The sequence below is a fragment of the Orycteropus afer genome, unplaced genomic scaffold (assembly GCF_000298275.1).
Source record: "Orycteropus afer afer isolate SDZICR_OR568_19922 unplaced genomic scaffold, OryAfe1.0 scaffold00054, whole genome shotgun sequence".
Classification (NCBI taxonomy): Eukaryota; Metazoa; Chordata; class Mammalia; order Tubulidentata; family Orycteropodidae; genus Orycteropus; species Orycteropus afer.
Genome location: NW_006921641.1, coordinates 4525285 through 4543993, shown reverse-complemented (window position 1 = coordinate 4543993; position 18709 = coordinate 4525285). Strand labels below are relative to the sequence as shown.

The following is an 18709-nucleotide window of genomic DNA, read 5'->3' as shown; positions in this document are numbered from 1 at the left end:
TATATATATATATATATATATATATATATGTAGATTATGTAAACATTTCAGCCAACAACAGAAATACCTATTATATGATTGGAGAATGGGATATTCTGATTATATCAACATTCTGGGAAATAAGCAATATATATGACTTAACAATTTTGGAAAAATTAGAATGAATAGAAACACAACTAACCTAAATTATACTGCTCGTAATTTAATATCACACTCTGACTTTGGAACCTTCTTTAGTATGAACAGATGAGAATAAAAAGACAGAGAGGTAAATAATACGTTGAATACTGAATTAAAAGTAAAAATGATTGAAAAAAAAAAAGATTGCAATCATGAAATTCAACCAAAAAAAATTAGAAATAATTTAGGAAAGATACACAATTAGGGTTCAAAAGAATTCAATCACCAAAGTATAAGATGAGAAAGTAATCTATCCGAGTATGAAAAGGCCTTGGGGTCTAGTTGCTCACAAGAAGAACATTAGCCAACAGTAAGCCACAGCAGCATTTAAAAAAAAAAAAAAAAAGTTAATGTATGTTACTAAGAGACTATAGTATTCAGATCCATGTAAGAAATAATCCCACCATATTTAGAACTAGCCAGACTATATACGAAATATTAAGCCCATATAAAAGGTGAAATAAATATAACCTAGACAGAGAATATTTTTTAGTTTTACATGCTACCTTTTATAGAAGAGAGCTCTTGAAACAGTTTTTTTCATTTTATCAAAATAAAGTGAAGTCTACTAAGCATTGGGCATTTTCTAGGCACTGGTGGATATTAGTAGAGACCAAAATAGATGTTGTCACTATCCTCACTTTAGTCTAGTGAGCACAGTCTATCTAATGAGTACCACATCATTGGAAAACCTTTAGCAGATAACAAATAATAATCTATCAAGCATATTAGAGATCCATATATTTTGTATAAAGTTGAAATAAATGACCTGCAAAGTTACTTCCAAATCTAAAATATTTTAATTAGCACTATAACATAGAAGAACTTAATTATTATTCTGAATTAAAGAAGACATTATCAATTTAATAAAATACCAGGTAAATACACACACAGGATTTTTTTTTAAATTTCCACCTAATAAAACAACCATGTCAACTGATGTGTTCAGCCTTCATAGGCAAACTTCTCAAAACTAATTTCAACTCACATTAAGAAATTCTAATCTTATATTTTTATTTCATTTCAGATTAAAAAAAAAAAAATTTGGAATATTTTTACCCTAATGATTATCTTACCCTAGTTAAAATAATTCCAAAGAAATAATTATCTATGATTTCTCTGTGATTTCTTGTATTAATCAATATACCTTTCCATGGCTTTAGCTGTATAAGGCAAATGCATTTCAATACTGTGTTCATCTTCATCTGTCTGCAGAGACATGCGTTCAAACATTCCTGTTTTCCATAGTTCTCCGTAAACTAAAGGAATTTCAAAATATATGAAAACAAATATATTAATGTATATCCTCAGCCTGTGAGATTCCACTCAGTAATATATAACTACATGCTTTGGCAAGAGACAGAGCACTACATAGTATTTACAGCACTACTTTTTTACTTCATTTTCATTTAGAAAAAAAGAAAGTAACTTTTTATTACCAGACAAAACAGTATTACATGTAATGGCTTACTTATACATTACATGGTTATATATAAAATAATAATTAAATTTTTCATCACTTCTTTTCATTACTTCTAAAATCACCTCTGGGTCTAAGGATTTTTCTTGACTTCCACATGCTAGTAAAAACACTGCTGACTAGATGAACTCCTACTGAAACATGGAAAACAACACTGGTCTATTTACTCTGAAGTTAACATACTTTGACGATTTTTTTAAAAATAAAATGTATGGAATTATTATCTCATACCTCAGATTCCTATCTGCCCATTAAGAATGCTAGTCTCTTTAGAATTCAAAATTAAGCTCATGAAAAATCAACATAAACTCACTGCACTACCATGCCAACTTAAAATGACCGACTAACTCAATTCTTTTTGATGAACTACACTTAAAATTGAATACTTTATAGCAAAAAAAGGATAAAATATTTCAAAAAAAAAAAAAAAGATTTAAGAATGTATGTATTTTTTAATCACAGCACAAAATCAACATTTTAATAACTAGATCCTTAAATGTGTTTACCAATATTGATGAATGAAACCTGATGATATGACCTCTTTACAAAACTTTTACAAAACTGTACATGGTTGTAAGTCCTCCATTCATTCACTGGTAGGCTATCCAAAACTTAAATTATTTAAAATGCCCAAACAAGGTTTAAAAAAGAATGTGTTCCAAAAATTATCCCAGAGAGTAAGGCTAGTAATAATTCAGCTTCACTATTAAGATGCAGTCTAACAAAAAAGTGCTAATAACCTATGATACTTAAAGCTCTAGATTATGAAAATGTAGATCTAAAAAATAAGGAAAAGGAAGTAATCATTACCTTTGCAAAGGATTCTTTCATTCTACAAAAGTGCTTCAGAATTTCTTGAATGAAAGCATCCCTAACATACTCAAAACTTTGATGAACTAAAAAGATACCTTCATGAACTTGGGAAGGTAAATTGAGCTCAGGATGAGAGAAAAATTCTGAGTTAATTATGGATGGTAAGTACATGAGTATTTATTACATTACTCTCCATATTGTTCTGTATTTTAAAAATTCTACTCCTTCGTCCTCCCAAAGTATTTTAAAACCCAAAAGTTTTACTTCACATATGTATTGTATAAAATGAGACACATCTCAATAAAAAATGTCATTTCTCAAAGCCTATGAGAAAAAGAAACAATACACAAGTTTTTAAAATGAAATCCCTATTAAACTTATGTAGTACCTGTCTTTGAGAGTTTCACAATCTGCCATCTCATTTTTTTCCCATAGAAATCATATGAAAGGAAATAAAGGTATAATCACCATTACTATTCACAGTGAGGAAAGTGATAAAACTTTCATCAAGTTGGTTCAAGTACTAATCTTTTGTCTCATGGTACAATATTCTCTTATTTCTTCCCTGAGTATAAATGTAACCAAAACAGTCTGCAGATGTAAGTGATCTAACAGATTTCTGGGCTTGCAGGAAAGCTCTTATTGTCTTTTGTGGATGTGAGAGACTTACTTTCTTTGGTTTCTGTTTTTTTAAGTTTTGTTTATCTGTTTTTCCAGGTTAGTGCCAATATATTTTATATAAAAACTGAGATCTTACTTATGATATTCATATTTTTACTTTTAATTTTAAACTAGCTTATAATTTCTACTAAAAAACTTCAGCTACTTAAAAGCTGTAAGCTTTCTATATACTTACTCTTTTGGTCAATACGAAGGTCATACAGAGGTGTTCTATATATATCCACACTGGAAAGTGCACATCGAGAGAGGGGCACATGATGAGAAGGCCCAAGGATGAAAATTCTCCGGCTAGGAGAAATACAACAAAAAACACAGAACAATCGCACTTCTATATAGATCTTATTAAATAAAAGGGAAAAAAATAATAAAAAATTACTGAGTAATTTTCCTTTTTCATTGATTCGATGGCAGTGAGTTTGGTTTTTGAAGTTAATGATTCATTTCTCAGTTAATTAAATTCAATTCCGTATCTGTGTCTTTATGTTAAAAAGGAAAAAAAAGTTGCCGTCCTGTTGTTTCTGACTCATGGTCACTCCACATAGGTCAGAAGAGAACTGTGCTCCATAGGGTTTTCAATGGCTGATTTCTTCAGAAAAAATCTCCAAGCCTTTCTTCTGAAGTTCCTCTTAAAAAAAAAAAAAAAATCCAAACTCCCTGCTGTCAAGTCGGTCCTGACTCACAGCAACCCCTCCTTGGGTTTCTGAGGCGGTATCTCTACAGAAGGAGATTGCCCAGTCTTCCTTCCTAGGACTGGCTGGTGTGTTTGAACCGCCAGCCCTCTGGTTAGCAGTCAAATGCTTTAGGCCCTCCCTACACCACCAAAGCTCCTCTAGATAGACTCAAACCTCCAACCTTTCACTTAGCAGCTAAACGCATTAACCTATGCACTACCCAGAGATTCCACCTTTATGTTAGATACTTTTAAAAAGAGTCATCTTCATATTTCCTAGAACTATCAGCTATTGACTACCTACAATAAACCAACATGCTATGCGTAAATCATCAGAAAGTTCTCAATATTTATTTTATTAAATGAATGTTAAACATTTTGGCTATTAAAACTTCAATATTCTAACACATTCTAAATTCACCTTTTAAGATCCACAACTTTAACAAAAACACCTAATAGTATAAAATTCTAAAAACACCATATAAAACATTACAAAGAAGCATTCTGTATAAGCTATTTCTATGTTTCTTCTCATGGCAGTCAGAGAAAAGAATCTTGTTGAGAAGAATATTATGTAATAAGTTTTCTCAGTTCCCATACAGTAGAAGCCATTCTTAAAAACAAAGAGACCCGATTATGTGCTATTGCACTATATTCCCCCCCCAAAAAAAAACAACAAAAAAAAAAACCACTGGGCTAAACTGCAGCTTAATCTTTACCTACCCTCTGTCTTAACATCAAGAATAAAATTAACTTCCTCTCATTTACCCTCAAACACCAAACAGCCCTACAATTTAAATTCCAAAACTATTAATCTTGTCTATTCTCTCAGATTCACATGAACCATCTTTCCCCAACTACCAAAAAATAAATAAATAAACAAACAAACAAATAAATAAATAAATATAAAATTACAGGCCTAAAAATTCAAAACTGCGAAAGAAGAATACATGATCAGCTATATACCTAGAAAATTAAGTACTGTTCATTGCTCAATTATTTTTTGATAATTGTATTGTATTTTGATAATTGCAATGTATTTGTTTTGATATAAGTTTATTATAACTAAGAAAAGTAACCTATCACTTGCTTTATGCTACTTTATATATTAGGTAGCAGTCAAGGATGGGTAAGTAGGAAAGGTATGGATAAGGAACAGTTTTAGAGTTCAGAAACCTCCTCAAGATGTCACAGAACAAACATACAAGACTTCCTCCACAGCCCATTTCTGATCAGAAATATAATCTTTTTTTGCCATGCCTCAACCCAATACTTTATTAGCACTGCTGAATCTTCTTACTATCATGTCTACCATCAATTCAGTAATTTAATAACCATTTTGGGAAAAGAAAATCAATTCTGTAATTTTCTAAATGAAAAAAACTAAGATATACCACTCTATATTCTTCTATCCTAAAATCACAGAAATATCATGACAGTATTTTTAAACTGAAGTTTTAACATGGAACACAGCTAACAGTAATTCAGACTGATCAGGTGATTTGCCTAAGGCCAAGTATTATATGAACCAAGAAACAAATATGAAAAAGGACACTTTTTCTGATATAAGAATGTATTTATAATATGAAGACAGAAGGATACAGTATTTAAAATAACACTCTTAAAAAATCTAGGGTACATAGGTAAAATATACAATGATTTGTAATACATCAACCTAAACTCGAAGCATAGATAAACTTCATAGTAAGTTTAACAAGATTGAAACAGTAGCCAAAAGATGGTCATTACTCCAGAAATAAGTACCTTAGGTTTGCTGGAAAGCCTCAATGCCTTTGCTAATACATGACAACTTTCCTTGTCTGCTTTTCTAAGAGCCACTCCACACAATGGGAAAAGATTCTCACCACTCTGAATTAACCAAATGTGTACTCAACAGATTCTTTTCAGTCCAGCAGAACTCACTTTGGGGTAAGAGAGGTAATGATCAACAATATAAAATCCTTAAAAGTGATGTAACATAAAGAGGGGGGAGAAAAAAAAATGTTAAATGCCATCAAAAAGAAGGAAAAAAGTACAGTGAGTTTGGTTTTGGGAGTTTTTAATCTAAGATTGAGCCTCTGTTTGCTATATACTAATATGAGGAAAAGTAATAATGTACATAAAAGATAATACACGTCTACTAGATCCACAAATACCAAGGTTATAGAAATATTTTGGAGAAAGAGAAATGAGTACTATAAGCTTGGAAGCTGCCATTTTCTCTCATTTAATTAATGTAAAATGACTTTGTCTTTAAAGGAGTCACTTTTCAATATTAGCCTATCTTCACTGTTGCCACACATGTCAAAAAAATATATAAAAGATGAAAGAATAAATCAGTAAGAATTCTTTTAGGAAGAAACGCAATTCATATATAATACCCTCAGAGAATTCACATCTGTAGAGTTACTTAAGATGTTGAGTTTAGTCTGTACACCCAATACATAAGTTGCCTGTATGTTTGTCCTCACAAATATTTATTTAACTACTTATTTCAAATAATGGAACAGAAGTAATTTTTTAAAGGTGTTCCATCAGAAATGGAGAATTTATAACTGAAAATAAAATGTCATATGGTCCCAAAGAAGATAACATGTTGCTCTTTTTTTCCACCCCTGCACAACTGTCTAGAAGACCTGAATCAAAATCTAAGTTACTACCTAAGTATGTGCTGAATTCTGTGCAGTGGCATCATTAGGGTTGGTGTCATCCCATGTGTCAACTCAAAGAATCACCACCCCCCATAGACCTTTGTCCATACCAGACTATACAGAAGAATCCTTAGTAATGTTTACTATCAATTTTAATAAAAGAATAATATGTAATATAACTGAAAATCAAATACAGTATTTCTTAGAGTCTATGAATATTAAGAATAAAATTGTTTTATACACTCTTTCTACATTGAATTACATTATGAGTTACAGCATTATTATTAACTGAGCAGAAGTCTTCTCTGACTTTTCTCCTTTTCCTTTAATTACTACTTCACCCTCAAAAAACTTACTGATATAGGTTCACAAATACTAATTACAATAGGATTGTAACTTAAACACCAGAAAATTTGACAAAAATCAGCAATCATAAAAATACCAACAGCAACAAAAACAGCAGCACATGCTTGTGCAGATGAAACCACTTGATTTGAAGTATTGCTGTAATTAGGTAATAATGACAACTCTAATCAGAGCACAACAGAATGTTCAAAAAGTAAATGAGGACAGTTTTAGCCTTGTAGGTATACTGATATGTATAAGATGGGCTTAAAAAAATGTTTTTACATTGACTCATGTCACTTCAGTTTTGTGTATTTCACTATACATAAATCCTATTTCAATAAAATATATTTAAAAAATGTTTTTGTTGTTATAACTTTATAAGTACAGCGATATCTTTATTTAAAAGATAACAGATTTCTACTGAAACACTGCACAAAAATTTTATAGACATGGATTTGCTGTCACCTCTCTCACAGTGTCACCCAGTATTGTCCACCCTCCCTAAATCCCCCTAGTGATGCCACCGATTCTGGGTTGCTAATTTAAAGTCTGAATAATAGGAAAAAACTCTGCAATTATTATGAAAATGAACTTTCCAAACTACAGATGCTAATTGGTTAAATACATCATTTTTAAAATTCCTTATACAGCTAGAATGATATTTCTGAAACATAAGTCAGATCATATCAATCCCCTTAATGGCTTCCAACAGTTTTTCATGGTCATAATATAAAATCCAAATCCTTAACACTGCTTCTGAAGTCTCAAATGAATTTTTGTTTATTTACTTCTACTACTCTGCCCCCGTTGATCACCATACTTTATATACACTGGCCTTCTTACAGTTTCTTACTAACACCCATAACTTTGCCATACTACTGCTTCCTTTGCTTGACTGGTTTGGCTTAAAAGTCAATTCCTACCCCAGTGAACAGACTGGGAGAAAAACTGAGGGAACAATATATCATGTCAGAGTTTAATATCCAGAATATATAAATAACTCCTACACCTTAACAACAAAAAGACAAATAATCCCTTAAAAAAATTGGCAAAGGACTTAAATAGATGTGTTATCAAAGAACAAATGCAAATGGCCAACAAGCACATGAATAAGATGGTCATTACTGTCACTGTTGTTAGGTGTCATCAAGTTGATTTCAACTCATAATGTGACCCCATGTAACAGAGTACAACTGCTCCAAAAGATTTTCTAGGCTGAAATTTTTATGACAGCAGATTGCCAAGTCTTTCCTCCATGGAGCCAATGTGTAGGTTCAAACAGCCAATCTTTCTGTTAGCAGCCAGCACTTAACTGTTGTGCCACCAAGGATCTTTCATTGGTCATTAGAGAAATGCAAGCCAAAACCACAACGAGACTTCACCTATACTAGGATGCCTATCAAGGAGCTCTGGTGGAGTAGTGCCTAAGGCATTTTACTGTTAACCAGAAGCCTGGAGTATCTAACCCACCAATCACTTCATGGAAGGAAGACGAAGCAATCTACTTTCATAAAGGGTTACTAGCTCAAAAACCCAAAGGAGGTCGCTATGAGTCAGAATCAACTTGATGGCATTGAGGTTTTTTTTGTTGTTGTTGTTAAGCCAGCTATCATCAAAAAATAGCAAACAACAGGTGTTGGAAATGATGTGGGTTAAGATATTATATCCCTCTCATCTACTGCTGGGGGAATTATAAAATGGAACAGCAACCGCGGCAACACAAAAAGTTAAACACAGACTTACCATAAGATCCAGCAATTCCACTCCTAGGTATATACCCAAAAAGTGAAAGTAGGGATACAAACAGATACTTGTACACCAATGTTCACAAAAGCCAAAAGGAAGAAACCATCTAAGTGTCCATCAATAGATGAATGGATAAACAAAATGTACTACATAATACAATGGAGTATCACTCAGCAATAAAGAGTGATGAAGTCCTGATACATTCAATTAGGACATGGATGAACCTTAAAAACATTATGCTGAGTAAAATACATAAGCATAAAAGGTCAGTATTTGTAATGATGTCATTTAATAGTTACCATGGGCAGGAAGAAGGGAAGAAGAGAAGAAGGGAAGAAGGGGGAGGTTGGTGCCTAGAGAAGTGTGAATTTTTGTTAAGGGTGATGAAAAAATATGGAAACACAGGAAAGCTTAACATCCAAGATATATTCTGTGAAATACAACATTATGTGATTTGGACATTGTGCAGACACTGTATTATATACAGGTAGTCCCCAAACAACCCATTGTTAAATTCTCATAAAGTCTACTACATAAAAATCTTTTAGGAGTTTGCTGAACAAAGCCTGAGAACTATATCCATTGTATACAGAAGGGCGGCCTTCCTGGGTACGTGGCTAAGCCAGGTGGCAGTGCACCAGCAGCTGAATCAAAACTTTGCACACATGCAGGTGCAGGATGGGATGGGGTGGGGGATGAGCCAAACAGTGGGCACACAGAGGTAACTGTGGGATGCAGGTGCTGGGAGCAAGGCTGGCGGTGCTGGCCCTGGTTGCCACAGCCCTGCTGCTGTGGTCACTTCCTGAAACCTTTAGCTGCCTAAAGCCAGGAATCACAAGTGCCTTGGGCCAGCTAGTGCCACCAGCACCCATAGCGTGAGCAGATGAACCACAGAGGGTGCACTGCACCATGCTGGGAGTAAAAGGTTGCATGGCTCCTGGGGTGGGTGACTGAAGCCAGGAGAAGGGGAAAGAGGAGGCACTTTGGTGATTGGGCTGTGCCCTAGAGCTCCACTACTCATTCACTCTGGGGATTTGGAGTCTTTAAAACCATTAGGGGAAAATAAAATAAGAGCTGCCTGGTTAAAAAAAAAAAAAAAAAAAACCACACATAATGGGATATTGCCCAAACAGATGTCAAGCAACACCCACCTGAAGACAGTGGTGATGGCTGCACAATATAATGAACCTAACTGATGTCACTGGGTTATACACATAAAAAAATATTTTATTATGTATCTTTTTGCCACAATTAAAGAAAAAAGTTAATTCCTTAGAGATGTTTTCCCTAGTCCTTCTCACAATCTAAATAAAATTATTCTCTTGTGGTCTCTATCACAACAGTTCTCAAAGTATAAACTACGAACTCCTAGAGTCCTTTAAGACTCTTTCAAGGAGTCCATATAATCAAAATTGTCTTCACAGCAATACAAGTTATTTGCCTTTATCGTTGTAATGGCATTTGCACTTAGGGTACGATGGTAGTTAAGGCTGTATCAACTTGGCTGGGCCTAGTTGAGTGGCTGAACAGCTGGTGGTAGCTATTCCCCATGATGAGACTGGTAATCAGCTCCATGGTGGGATCTATCACAAGCAGCTGAGTAGCTGCTTTAGGAATGTGGTCTGCTTCCTGTGTATAAGCAACAGCGTTGGGTGTCTAGCTTATGGCATGCTTGAACCCTGAATGCAGCTGAGTCATTGTTCAGCAGCCTGCCATGCTCTGCCGATCTTGGGACTTTCAGTGGACTTGAATCAATGGCCTGCTGTGTTGTTGGGTAACATTAGGACTGTGCCTTTTTACTTGTCAACCTTGGGTTTGTCAGCCTCAGCAGCCAGCAGCTGTCTGAGTGAAGAAAAGCTTCCAGCTTCAGTGGGTTGGGAGCAGGAAGCAGAGCTGAAGCCCCAAGTTGAGGGGTTTTCACCCAGCCCGTAGAGCCTGGCACTTTGAACTCGGACTTAAAGCCTCCAAGCTGTAAGAGAATAACTCCTGTTTGTTAAAGCCATCCCATTTGTGGTATATATTCCTGTCAGAGCAGCACAGAAACAGGTAACAAAAGCAATGCTGGGTAAAACTGTTGACACATTACAACAGTGATCAAGGTAGTTGAATCAAAATGTAGTAGTTTTTATTGTACCCTTCAGCTATATCAACATCAATTTTTTTTAAGTCTAATTTCACTAAATCTTAATCCTTGTCTTTTTAATATTCTATAAGACTAAATGTATTCAATCTGTTATGATAAGTGCATAAAGTACTTCTGTTGCATATCTTAATACAACTGTTGTCTGGAGGAAATGCCCTTGTATGACTGAGTGGTAAGCTGAATTAACAATTTTTTCATGGAATACAATCTCTACCTCAAAGAATGAAAGAATAACTTTAGTTATTCCAATTTGAGTATTTGGAAAAGATTTTCTCAAAAATGAACAAAGTGAGCCTGCCAGTTTAAGGAAAATAATTCACTATTTGATTGTAACAATAAAATTCAAGACTTCAAGTTGTGGTGTAGTAAATTACCTGGCATGGCTTTTCTAGCCTTAAGTCTTTGTAAACTCTGTAGTGGAATTTGCTGTGAGCAACTGAGGGGCTCCTGATTGTAAAAGTTATCTACCTGGGGTATTTCTGTTGGGAGTAGCACTGGAGCAATGTTGCGGGAAGTTCACTCTTTCTCAAGTGCTTAGAATTCTGAGGTTAGTTTGGCCACTCTGCCGGGCTCAAAATGAGGCCTCCCAGAGGCAGCAGTCTCTCTGACCTCTGGCTGAGGAAGACATGTTGCTGAGAGAAAGAGACACCAAGAGACATGAGCTGCTGGGAAAGAGACACAAGACATGCATTGTTGAGTGAGACACCGAGGGACACATGCTGCTGGGAGAGAGACTGTGAGAGACTACTGGCTGAGAGACAGTGGGCTGAGAGAAACTGAGTGTTTTTCCTGAACTTGAATTGTAGCCTGGTGCTTCCCTAATAAACCCCATAATCTGTGAGTTCTGTGTGGCCACTGCAGTGAATTATCAAACCCAGCAGAAAGGTGGTGAGTGCTGCGGGAGGAACAGTTGGTGTCAGGGTTGGTGAAAGGGCTGGAGGGAGGCAACATGTCTGGCCTCCCAGGAATAGGCCTTGGGCTACTGATGGTGATTCTGTCTTCCTGCTGTGCAGTTAGAGAAGGTCAGAAGATGTAGCCTCCTTGCCCCTCTAGCACAAGTGAAAATCAGACTTAAAAAACTTTGGCAATGATCTTGGCAGCTTCCAAATAAAGATTTTTCTGATGAAATTATTGGTTATATTAACAAATGTGATTTTTGATGTTGCATGAGAAATGTCAACATTTTAAAGATCTAGATAACTCAGCAAACAAATATTTTCCAAATGTTCCACGTATAATGTTACAAAATCATGCAACAGCAAAAGAGAGTGAAGGGGAAACAGGCTTTATGAAGTGGAACATGGTCACTCTGACAGCTCATTTTTGCTTGCTAAATCACTCTCATTTAACTTTTGGTGGGGTGGCCTTGAAAGTCCAAAGTCCTGGCATGTAGCTATGTTCATCGTAACTATGAAAACCGTTGCCTTCTACTGGGGTGGGGATGGAAGGTTGGGGGAGGGGTGGGGAATTGAACCAGTCCTGCCACCACTCAGGACTTGGCCCTTCATAAATCACTCTAATCTATTCCTTTGCCATCACCCTGGAGCTGCCTGCCTCTTTCTTCAGTTTCATGAGCCCCTCCATATTTGTAGGTAAATTTTAAGTTAGTATTCCATGCCCTGACACAGTCATTTAGAGTACAAGACAAACAATGAGTTTTACATTAATTACAAAAGGTTCAGTGATACAGTTTCAGATTTTACACCACAACTAACCTTAAAAAAATTGAAATTTGTTGAGATTTGGTGTAGCAAAGAAAAATATTCACAATATCTGAAAAAAACTAAGATAATACTCCTTTTCCTTTTCCAATTACATATGTGTGAGGCTGGATCGTTTGTAACCACAATTTATCACAGCAGACTGAAAGTAGATTCAGATCTAAAAATACAGTTAACTTCCATTAAATCAAACATTAAAAAGGGATCTGTAAAAATGTAAAACATTGCCGCTGTACCATATTTTAGTGTTGTTTAGAAAATGTAGCGATTGTCACTTTAAAATTAACATGAAGACATTATTTGTGTTAATATGTAATGGATTTATTATTCTTACTTTTAAATTTTAAAAGAAATTTTCTTTTTAATTTCTAACCTGATAAATAGTGAGAGATGTAATGCACATAAATAAAAAGCTCTTTAATGTCTTAAATAATTTAAGAGTAAAAAGGGTTCCTCAGACCAAGAAGTTTGAGAGCCACTGTATTTTATGTTCATAGGGCTTATCACAATTTTTAATCAGATATCTTTTTTTATATTATGTGCTTAATGTCAATCTCATCCACCAGTTTTATAAGCACCACAGAGCTAGAACCATGTTTGTTTTATTAATCACTGTGTCTCTTCTAACTACCCCAATACTTGGCTCAGAGCAGGCACTTAGCATTTCTTAATAAAAATGTCTTAGTTTATCTACTCCTGTTCCCATTCAAATAAACACTTGAATGCCATTAGTAACAACTATTTGTAGACTTGGATCAGGCAAACGTGTTTGCACACAAGCTTGCTTATCACTTTCCAAAACCCTCTCACACTCCCCATTAAACTATACGCCTTAATGGTTACTATGAAATCCTGTTAGGACCTACCTAACCAGTCATATTAAAAATAAAGAACCATTTTGTCAGTTCAAAACTATTTAGTGCCCTTAACTCATAATCATTTTAACATATATTTTTAAGATTTATATTTTTTTCCCCATAAAAGTAATATATCCATTTTTCATAGGAGAAAACATACATATACAATCTCATCATCCATATCAAACTGAACCAGTTACCATCAAGCTGATTCTGACTCATGGTGACCCCATATGCTGCAGAGCAGAACTGTTTTCCATTGGGTTCTCGATGACTGTGATCCTTCAGAAGTAGATCACCAGGCCTTTTTTTCTCCTAAGTGCCTCGAGGTGAATTCAAACTGCCAACCTTTCAGTTAACAGTCATTAGCTTAACCACTTGAACCACCTAATAACTCTTTATCTATATAAACAACCACTTTGCCATTGTTTATTTCTTTTCAGCATTTTTTAGTAATAGTTTATTTTACCTTATATGTACTTTTTTTTTAAATTTTTCAACTATTTTAAACTCTGCTTTTCCCACCTGACATGTTATAAACATTTTCAATATTACTACAAAGGCTTTAAACCTATCAATTTCAATGGCTCCCACAGAAGCTCTGGTAGCATAGTGCCTAAGGCACTTGACTGCTAACCAGAAGGCTGGCGGCTCAAACCCACAAGCCACTCCTTGGAAGGAAGATGGGGCAATCTACTTCTGTAGCGATACTGCCTCAGAAACCCAAAGAGGAGTCACTAAGAATTGGATCCAACTTGCTGTCAGTGAAGTTGGTTTAGGGAGCTCTGGTGGCATAGTGCCTAAGGCACTTGACTGCTAACCAGAAGGCTGGCGGCTCAAACCCACAAGCCACTCCTTGGAAGGAAAGTTGGGTGATCCTATTTCTGTAGTGATACTGCCTTGGAAACCCAAGGAGGGGTAGCTATGAGTCGGGTCCAACTCGACGGCACATAACAACAACAACAACAACAACATAATATATCCCATAAAGAGGCTCGGTGGTGTAGTAAGGCATTTGGCTACTAATCAAGTGGTCAGTGGTTCAAACTCACCAGCTGCTCCACAGGAGGAACGAGGCAATCTACTTCCATAAAGACTGACAGCCTTGGAAACTCAATGGGGGTCACTATAAGTAGGAATCAACTTGATGGCAGTGGGTATATAGTATCTCATAGAGTAAAGTTAATATTAATGAATTTATTGTTAGACATTCAGGCTCTTCAAAAAATAAGGCTACTATAAAAATCTCATCACAATTAACTTTGTTCATTTTGGGACTTATTAAAATAGATTCTCAGAGGCTGAAATTCAAAGTCTGCAACTCTTTTTGTGACTCCTAGCATATTAAAGGGAGCTCTGGCAGCATAGTGCCTAAGGCACTTGACTGCTAACCAGAAGGCTGGCGGTTCAAACCCACCAGCCACTCCTCGGAAGGAAGATGGGGCAATCTACTTCCATAGTGATACTGCCTCAGAAACGCAAGGAGGGGTCACTATGAGTCGGGTCCGACTCGATGGTACATAATAACAACAACAACAGCAGCATATTAAAATGTTAAAGTGATATTAAAAAAAAAAAAAAATCAAACTCACTGCCATCAAATCATTTCTGACTCACAGTGACCCCCACTGGGTTTCCAAGGCTGTAAATCTTTACGGAAGTAGATCACCCAGTCTTGCTAATATGGCGCAACTGGTGGTTTGAACCGCTGACCTTCCAGTTAACAGTCAAGTGCCTTATCCACTAAGCCACAATATATAATCAACAAAAATGCATTATTTTTTAAAAAACTAATTTCATCGTAATTCAGACAATTCTGAAATACAGGGATTTTACTGTTTTCAAAGTTGTAAATTTAAACAGGTACCTCACTACTCTGTGTGTGTGTGTGTGTGTGTATGTATACATATTTTTTGGGGGGGGGGGGCTCTGGTAGCATAGGGCCTAAGGCACTTTACTACGAACCAGAAGGCAGGCGGTTCAAATCCACCAGCCACTCCTCGGAAGGAAGATGGGGCAATCTACTTCCGTAGTAATACTGCCTCGGAAACCCAAGGAGGGGTCGCTATGAGTCGGGTCTGACTTGAAGGCACATAACAACAAAAACAACAACATATTTTGTTTTTAAATTGTGACGTAGGTGAGAGTTTACAGAGCAAATTCATTTTCTATACAACAGTTTATACAGTTTCATGACACTGATTGCAATCCCCACAATGTAACACCTCTCTTCCCACTTTCTCCCTGTAGTTACCTCTTCCCTGTGTCCTTCCTTCCTGTACATTCCTGCCCTCTGAGCTCTCTCCCTTTGCAAATACTGCCCTTCTGATCTCCCATGGTTGATTGTTCTAAGGTGTATGCCTACTTCATCTAATTGTTCACCTTATACGCCTGTCTATTATTTGGCTGAAAGCCACAGGAATGAGTTCAACTCCAGACCCAAAGGGTGACTGGGACCATAGTCTTAGGGGTTTCACCAGTTTCTATCAGACCAGTAAGCCTGGTCTTTTTTATGATTTTGAGTTTTGTTGCACATTTTTTCCCACTCTATCCTGGATCTCCTACACTAATCCCTTTTTGAGCATTTGACACTGGTAGATGAGCACCATCTAGTTCGTTTGGTCTCAGTCCGATAGGCTGAGGTTCACATGGTCCATCAGTCCCTTGGACTAATTGTTTCCATGTGTCTTTCCTTTTCTTCATTCTTCTTTGTTTCCATTTCTTTAATACAGAAGTAAAACATTTTACTTCTTTTATTAGATACATATCTATTTTTTATAATTTCAATTACTATTCTTTGGACACTCAGCAACTGAGTTCTAAGAGTTTTTCTTATTATTGATACTATAAATCTTTTACGTGTCTTTTTTTTTTTTTTTTTGGATAAATATTTCCCCATTCTGTTAACTGCTTATTTTGGTTACATTATGACATAGGAGTTATTCTTAATATGATCGAATCTTTCTATTAATAACTTCCTTCATCACAAGCATTTAGATATATTTTGTTCCAAACTACCTCTGGCTCAAAATTTCCTCCTTAGTTGAACTCCCCCAGATAGGTGATACTTGTTTTAATGTATCATGCTAGTAGAAAGTTATCAGGTACTTCAACATTATTTTTTGAATAATTTTTCACCTGTTATTTGTAATGTCTTTTAAAAGTTATATTTGTACCACACAACTTATAAGTACTGGGAGTAACATGATATCATTTGTATTTTTAAAGAATGATTTGGGTTTTCATATAGTGAGTGAATGGGTTATAACTAGAGTGTAAGAATGAAAGTTGGTGGTAAAGAATTAATTCTCTCTGTTGGACGTTATATACACACACACACACACACACACACATATACATATATATATATACACACACACACACACACGCATACATACATACATATATATATATATTACTTGTGGTTTCCCAAAGAACATGCTTTATTTATTTTCTCAAAGGACTCAGAAGACATTGTAACTCATATGGGAAGCTACGTTCAAAAGAAAGTGACTTATTATTTTTACAACACTTAGAGCTTCAAATTTATTTATCCAGAATTCAATTATACCCACTCCTCACTCATCAACATGGTTAGGTTCCAAAGACCAGGTCTGTGGTGCAGTGAACTACTTGGAATGGCTTTTCTAGACATAAGCTTTGTAACTGCCACCAGGTTACTGGAACCATGCAAATAAGGTGTGTAGAACCCTGATGTTGGGACTGGTTAGTTTTGTCACTCTGCCAGGCTTAAAATGAGCCTTCCTAGAGGCAGAAAGGAGCTCTCACTGCCATCAAGACAGAAGAGCTGGAGGTGAAATGGATTGCATCCTTGGACCTGAGATCCCTACCCTGGACCTCCTTGGCTGAGAGATGCTACAGCAGAGAGACAACTGGCAGAGAGATGGTATAGTGGAACCAAGAGGCACGAGACAGAGAGGCAGGCTTACATGGCCCACAGAGAGAGAGGCCAGGCCGAGATGCCAAGGGCCAGAGAAGTGTGTCTTAGGGCACACCAGAGGGGAGACTGTCCTGAACAAAGAACTGTATCCTGAGTATATTCCTGAACCTGAATTGTAGCCTGTTACTTCTCTAATGAACCCCACAACAATGAGTATTGTCTGAGTTCTGTGTGGCCACTGCAATGAATTACTCAGCCCAGTAGACAAGTAGTGAGTACTGTGGGAGGGACGGCTGGTGTCAAAGTTGGTAAAAAGGCTGGAGGGTGCGGAATGTCTGGCCTTATCGGAATAAGCCTTGGACCGCTGATGGTGATTCTCTTGTGAAGTCAAAGGAAAGAAGATGCCGACTCCATGTCCTTTTTGCAAGACTATTATACAAAATTGGTGGTATGCAAGAAGTCAGAGAACAAACCGTATCTTTGGTGTCAGTGTACTCTCCCAGTCACTTACCACATGTCGGACACCCCAAGAGTATCTTGGGATGCACGTAGTGTGATGAGCCCACTTCCCCACTAGACCTTCACCATCACCATGGAACCTGAGGGAACTGGGTGGGGGTGGGGGGGTAGTCGGCTGTTCCCCCCCCCCATCTGTCCTGGGCAAGGACTCTGCCTGCCGTCCATCCACTACAACCCCACACTCCCAAGTGGGTTCTTTCCCTCTCTCCTCCTTCTCATCTCCCCCCACCTAACTTCAAGCTTTCATCTGGCCTCCCCCTGCCCATCCATGACCTCATGACCTTGAGTTGTCCTACTGTCATCCTGTGCCTTCTATGGCCAGACCAAGACATTGGTAACAAACAAGAGGTGTCTCATGGCCAGTGGGCCACCATCCTTCACGAGGCCCAGTCCTCACCGGGGCTAGTATATTGTTCAGAACAGCCTGTGGAAGACACCCTAGGCCTGGCCATGGGGCCCGGACCATCAGAGGTGCCACCTGACGATTTTTTCAAAGTTGTTGTAAATGCAAAATGTCAGATACCACAATAATTCATCAGTGAGGAGTGGGTATACGATATATGAATTACAAAAGTAAATTGATCAGGTAATGACCCATCATTTTGCCTCTCTTTCCACTGGTTTCTTTTACTATCTTCCTCTTGGATGCTCCTTTACTCTCTTTCCTTTTTCTGCTCTTTTTTCTTTTCATTGTCTCTATCAACTTATTTAATATCCTTTGTTAACGTCCTTTCCACTTCTGTATATATAGGCTCTATATTCCTCTATATACTGCTAGACGAAATTTAATTCTGAGGCAACCCTTCAGTGCACATCATTAATAAAAATTCTGTTAAACAGAAAAAGTTTGGAAAAAAAATTGTAAAACCTAACTTTAATTATAGAAGCTCTGGGGAGCCCGCAAGATGGCGGACTAGGTAGAAGGACTGCACAGACCCTCTTCAACAAAGAAAAGGGAAACCAATTGACACAGACACAGAAGATAATCTTGGACCCCTG

The 18709-nt window shown here is 36.6% G+C and overlaps 1 protein-coding gene across 1 annotated transcript in view; it reads right to left on the bottom strand.

Moving 5' to 3' along the window:
- MEMO1 (mediator of cell motility 1) overlaps nucleotides 1-18709 on the bottom strand; it is a 216519-nt gene that overhangs the window by 68983 nt on the left and 128827 nt on the right. The window contains exons 6-7 of the mRNA XM_042780681.1: nucleotides 3330-3442; nucleotides 1328-1439 (exon numbers count right to left, since the gene is read on the bottom strand). Coding sequence (XP_042636615.1) covers nucleotides 1328-1439; nucleotides 3330-3442 — 225 coding nt within the window. The remainder of the gene's footprint in view (nucleotides 1-1327; nucleotides 1440-3329; nucleotides 3443-18709) is intronic.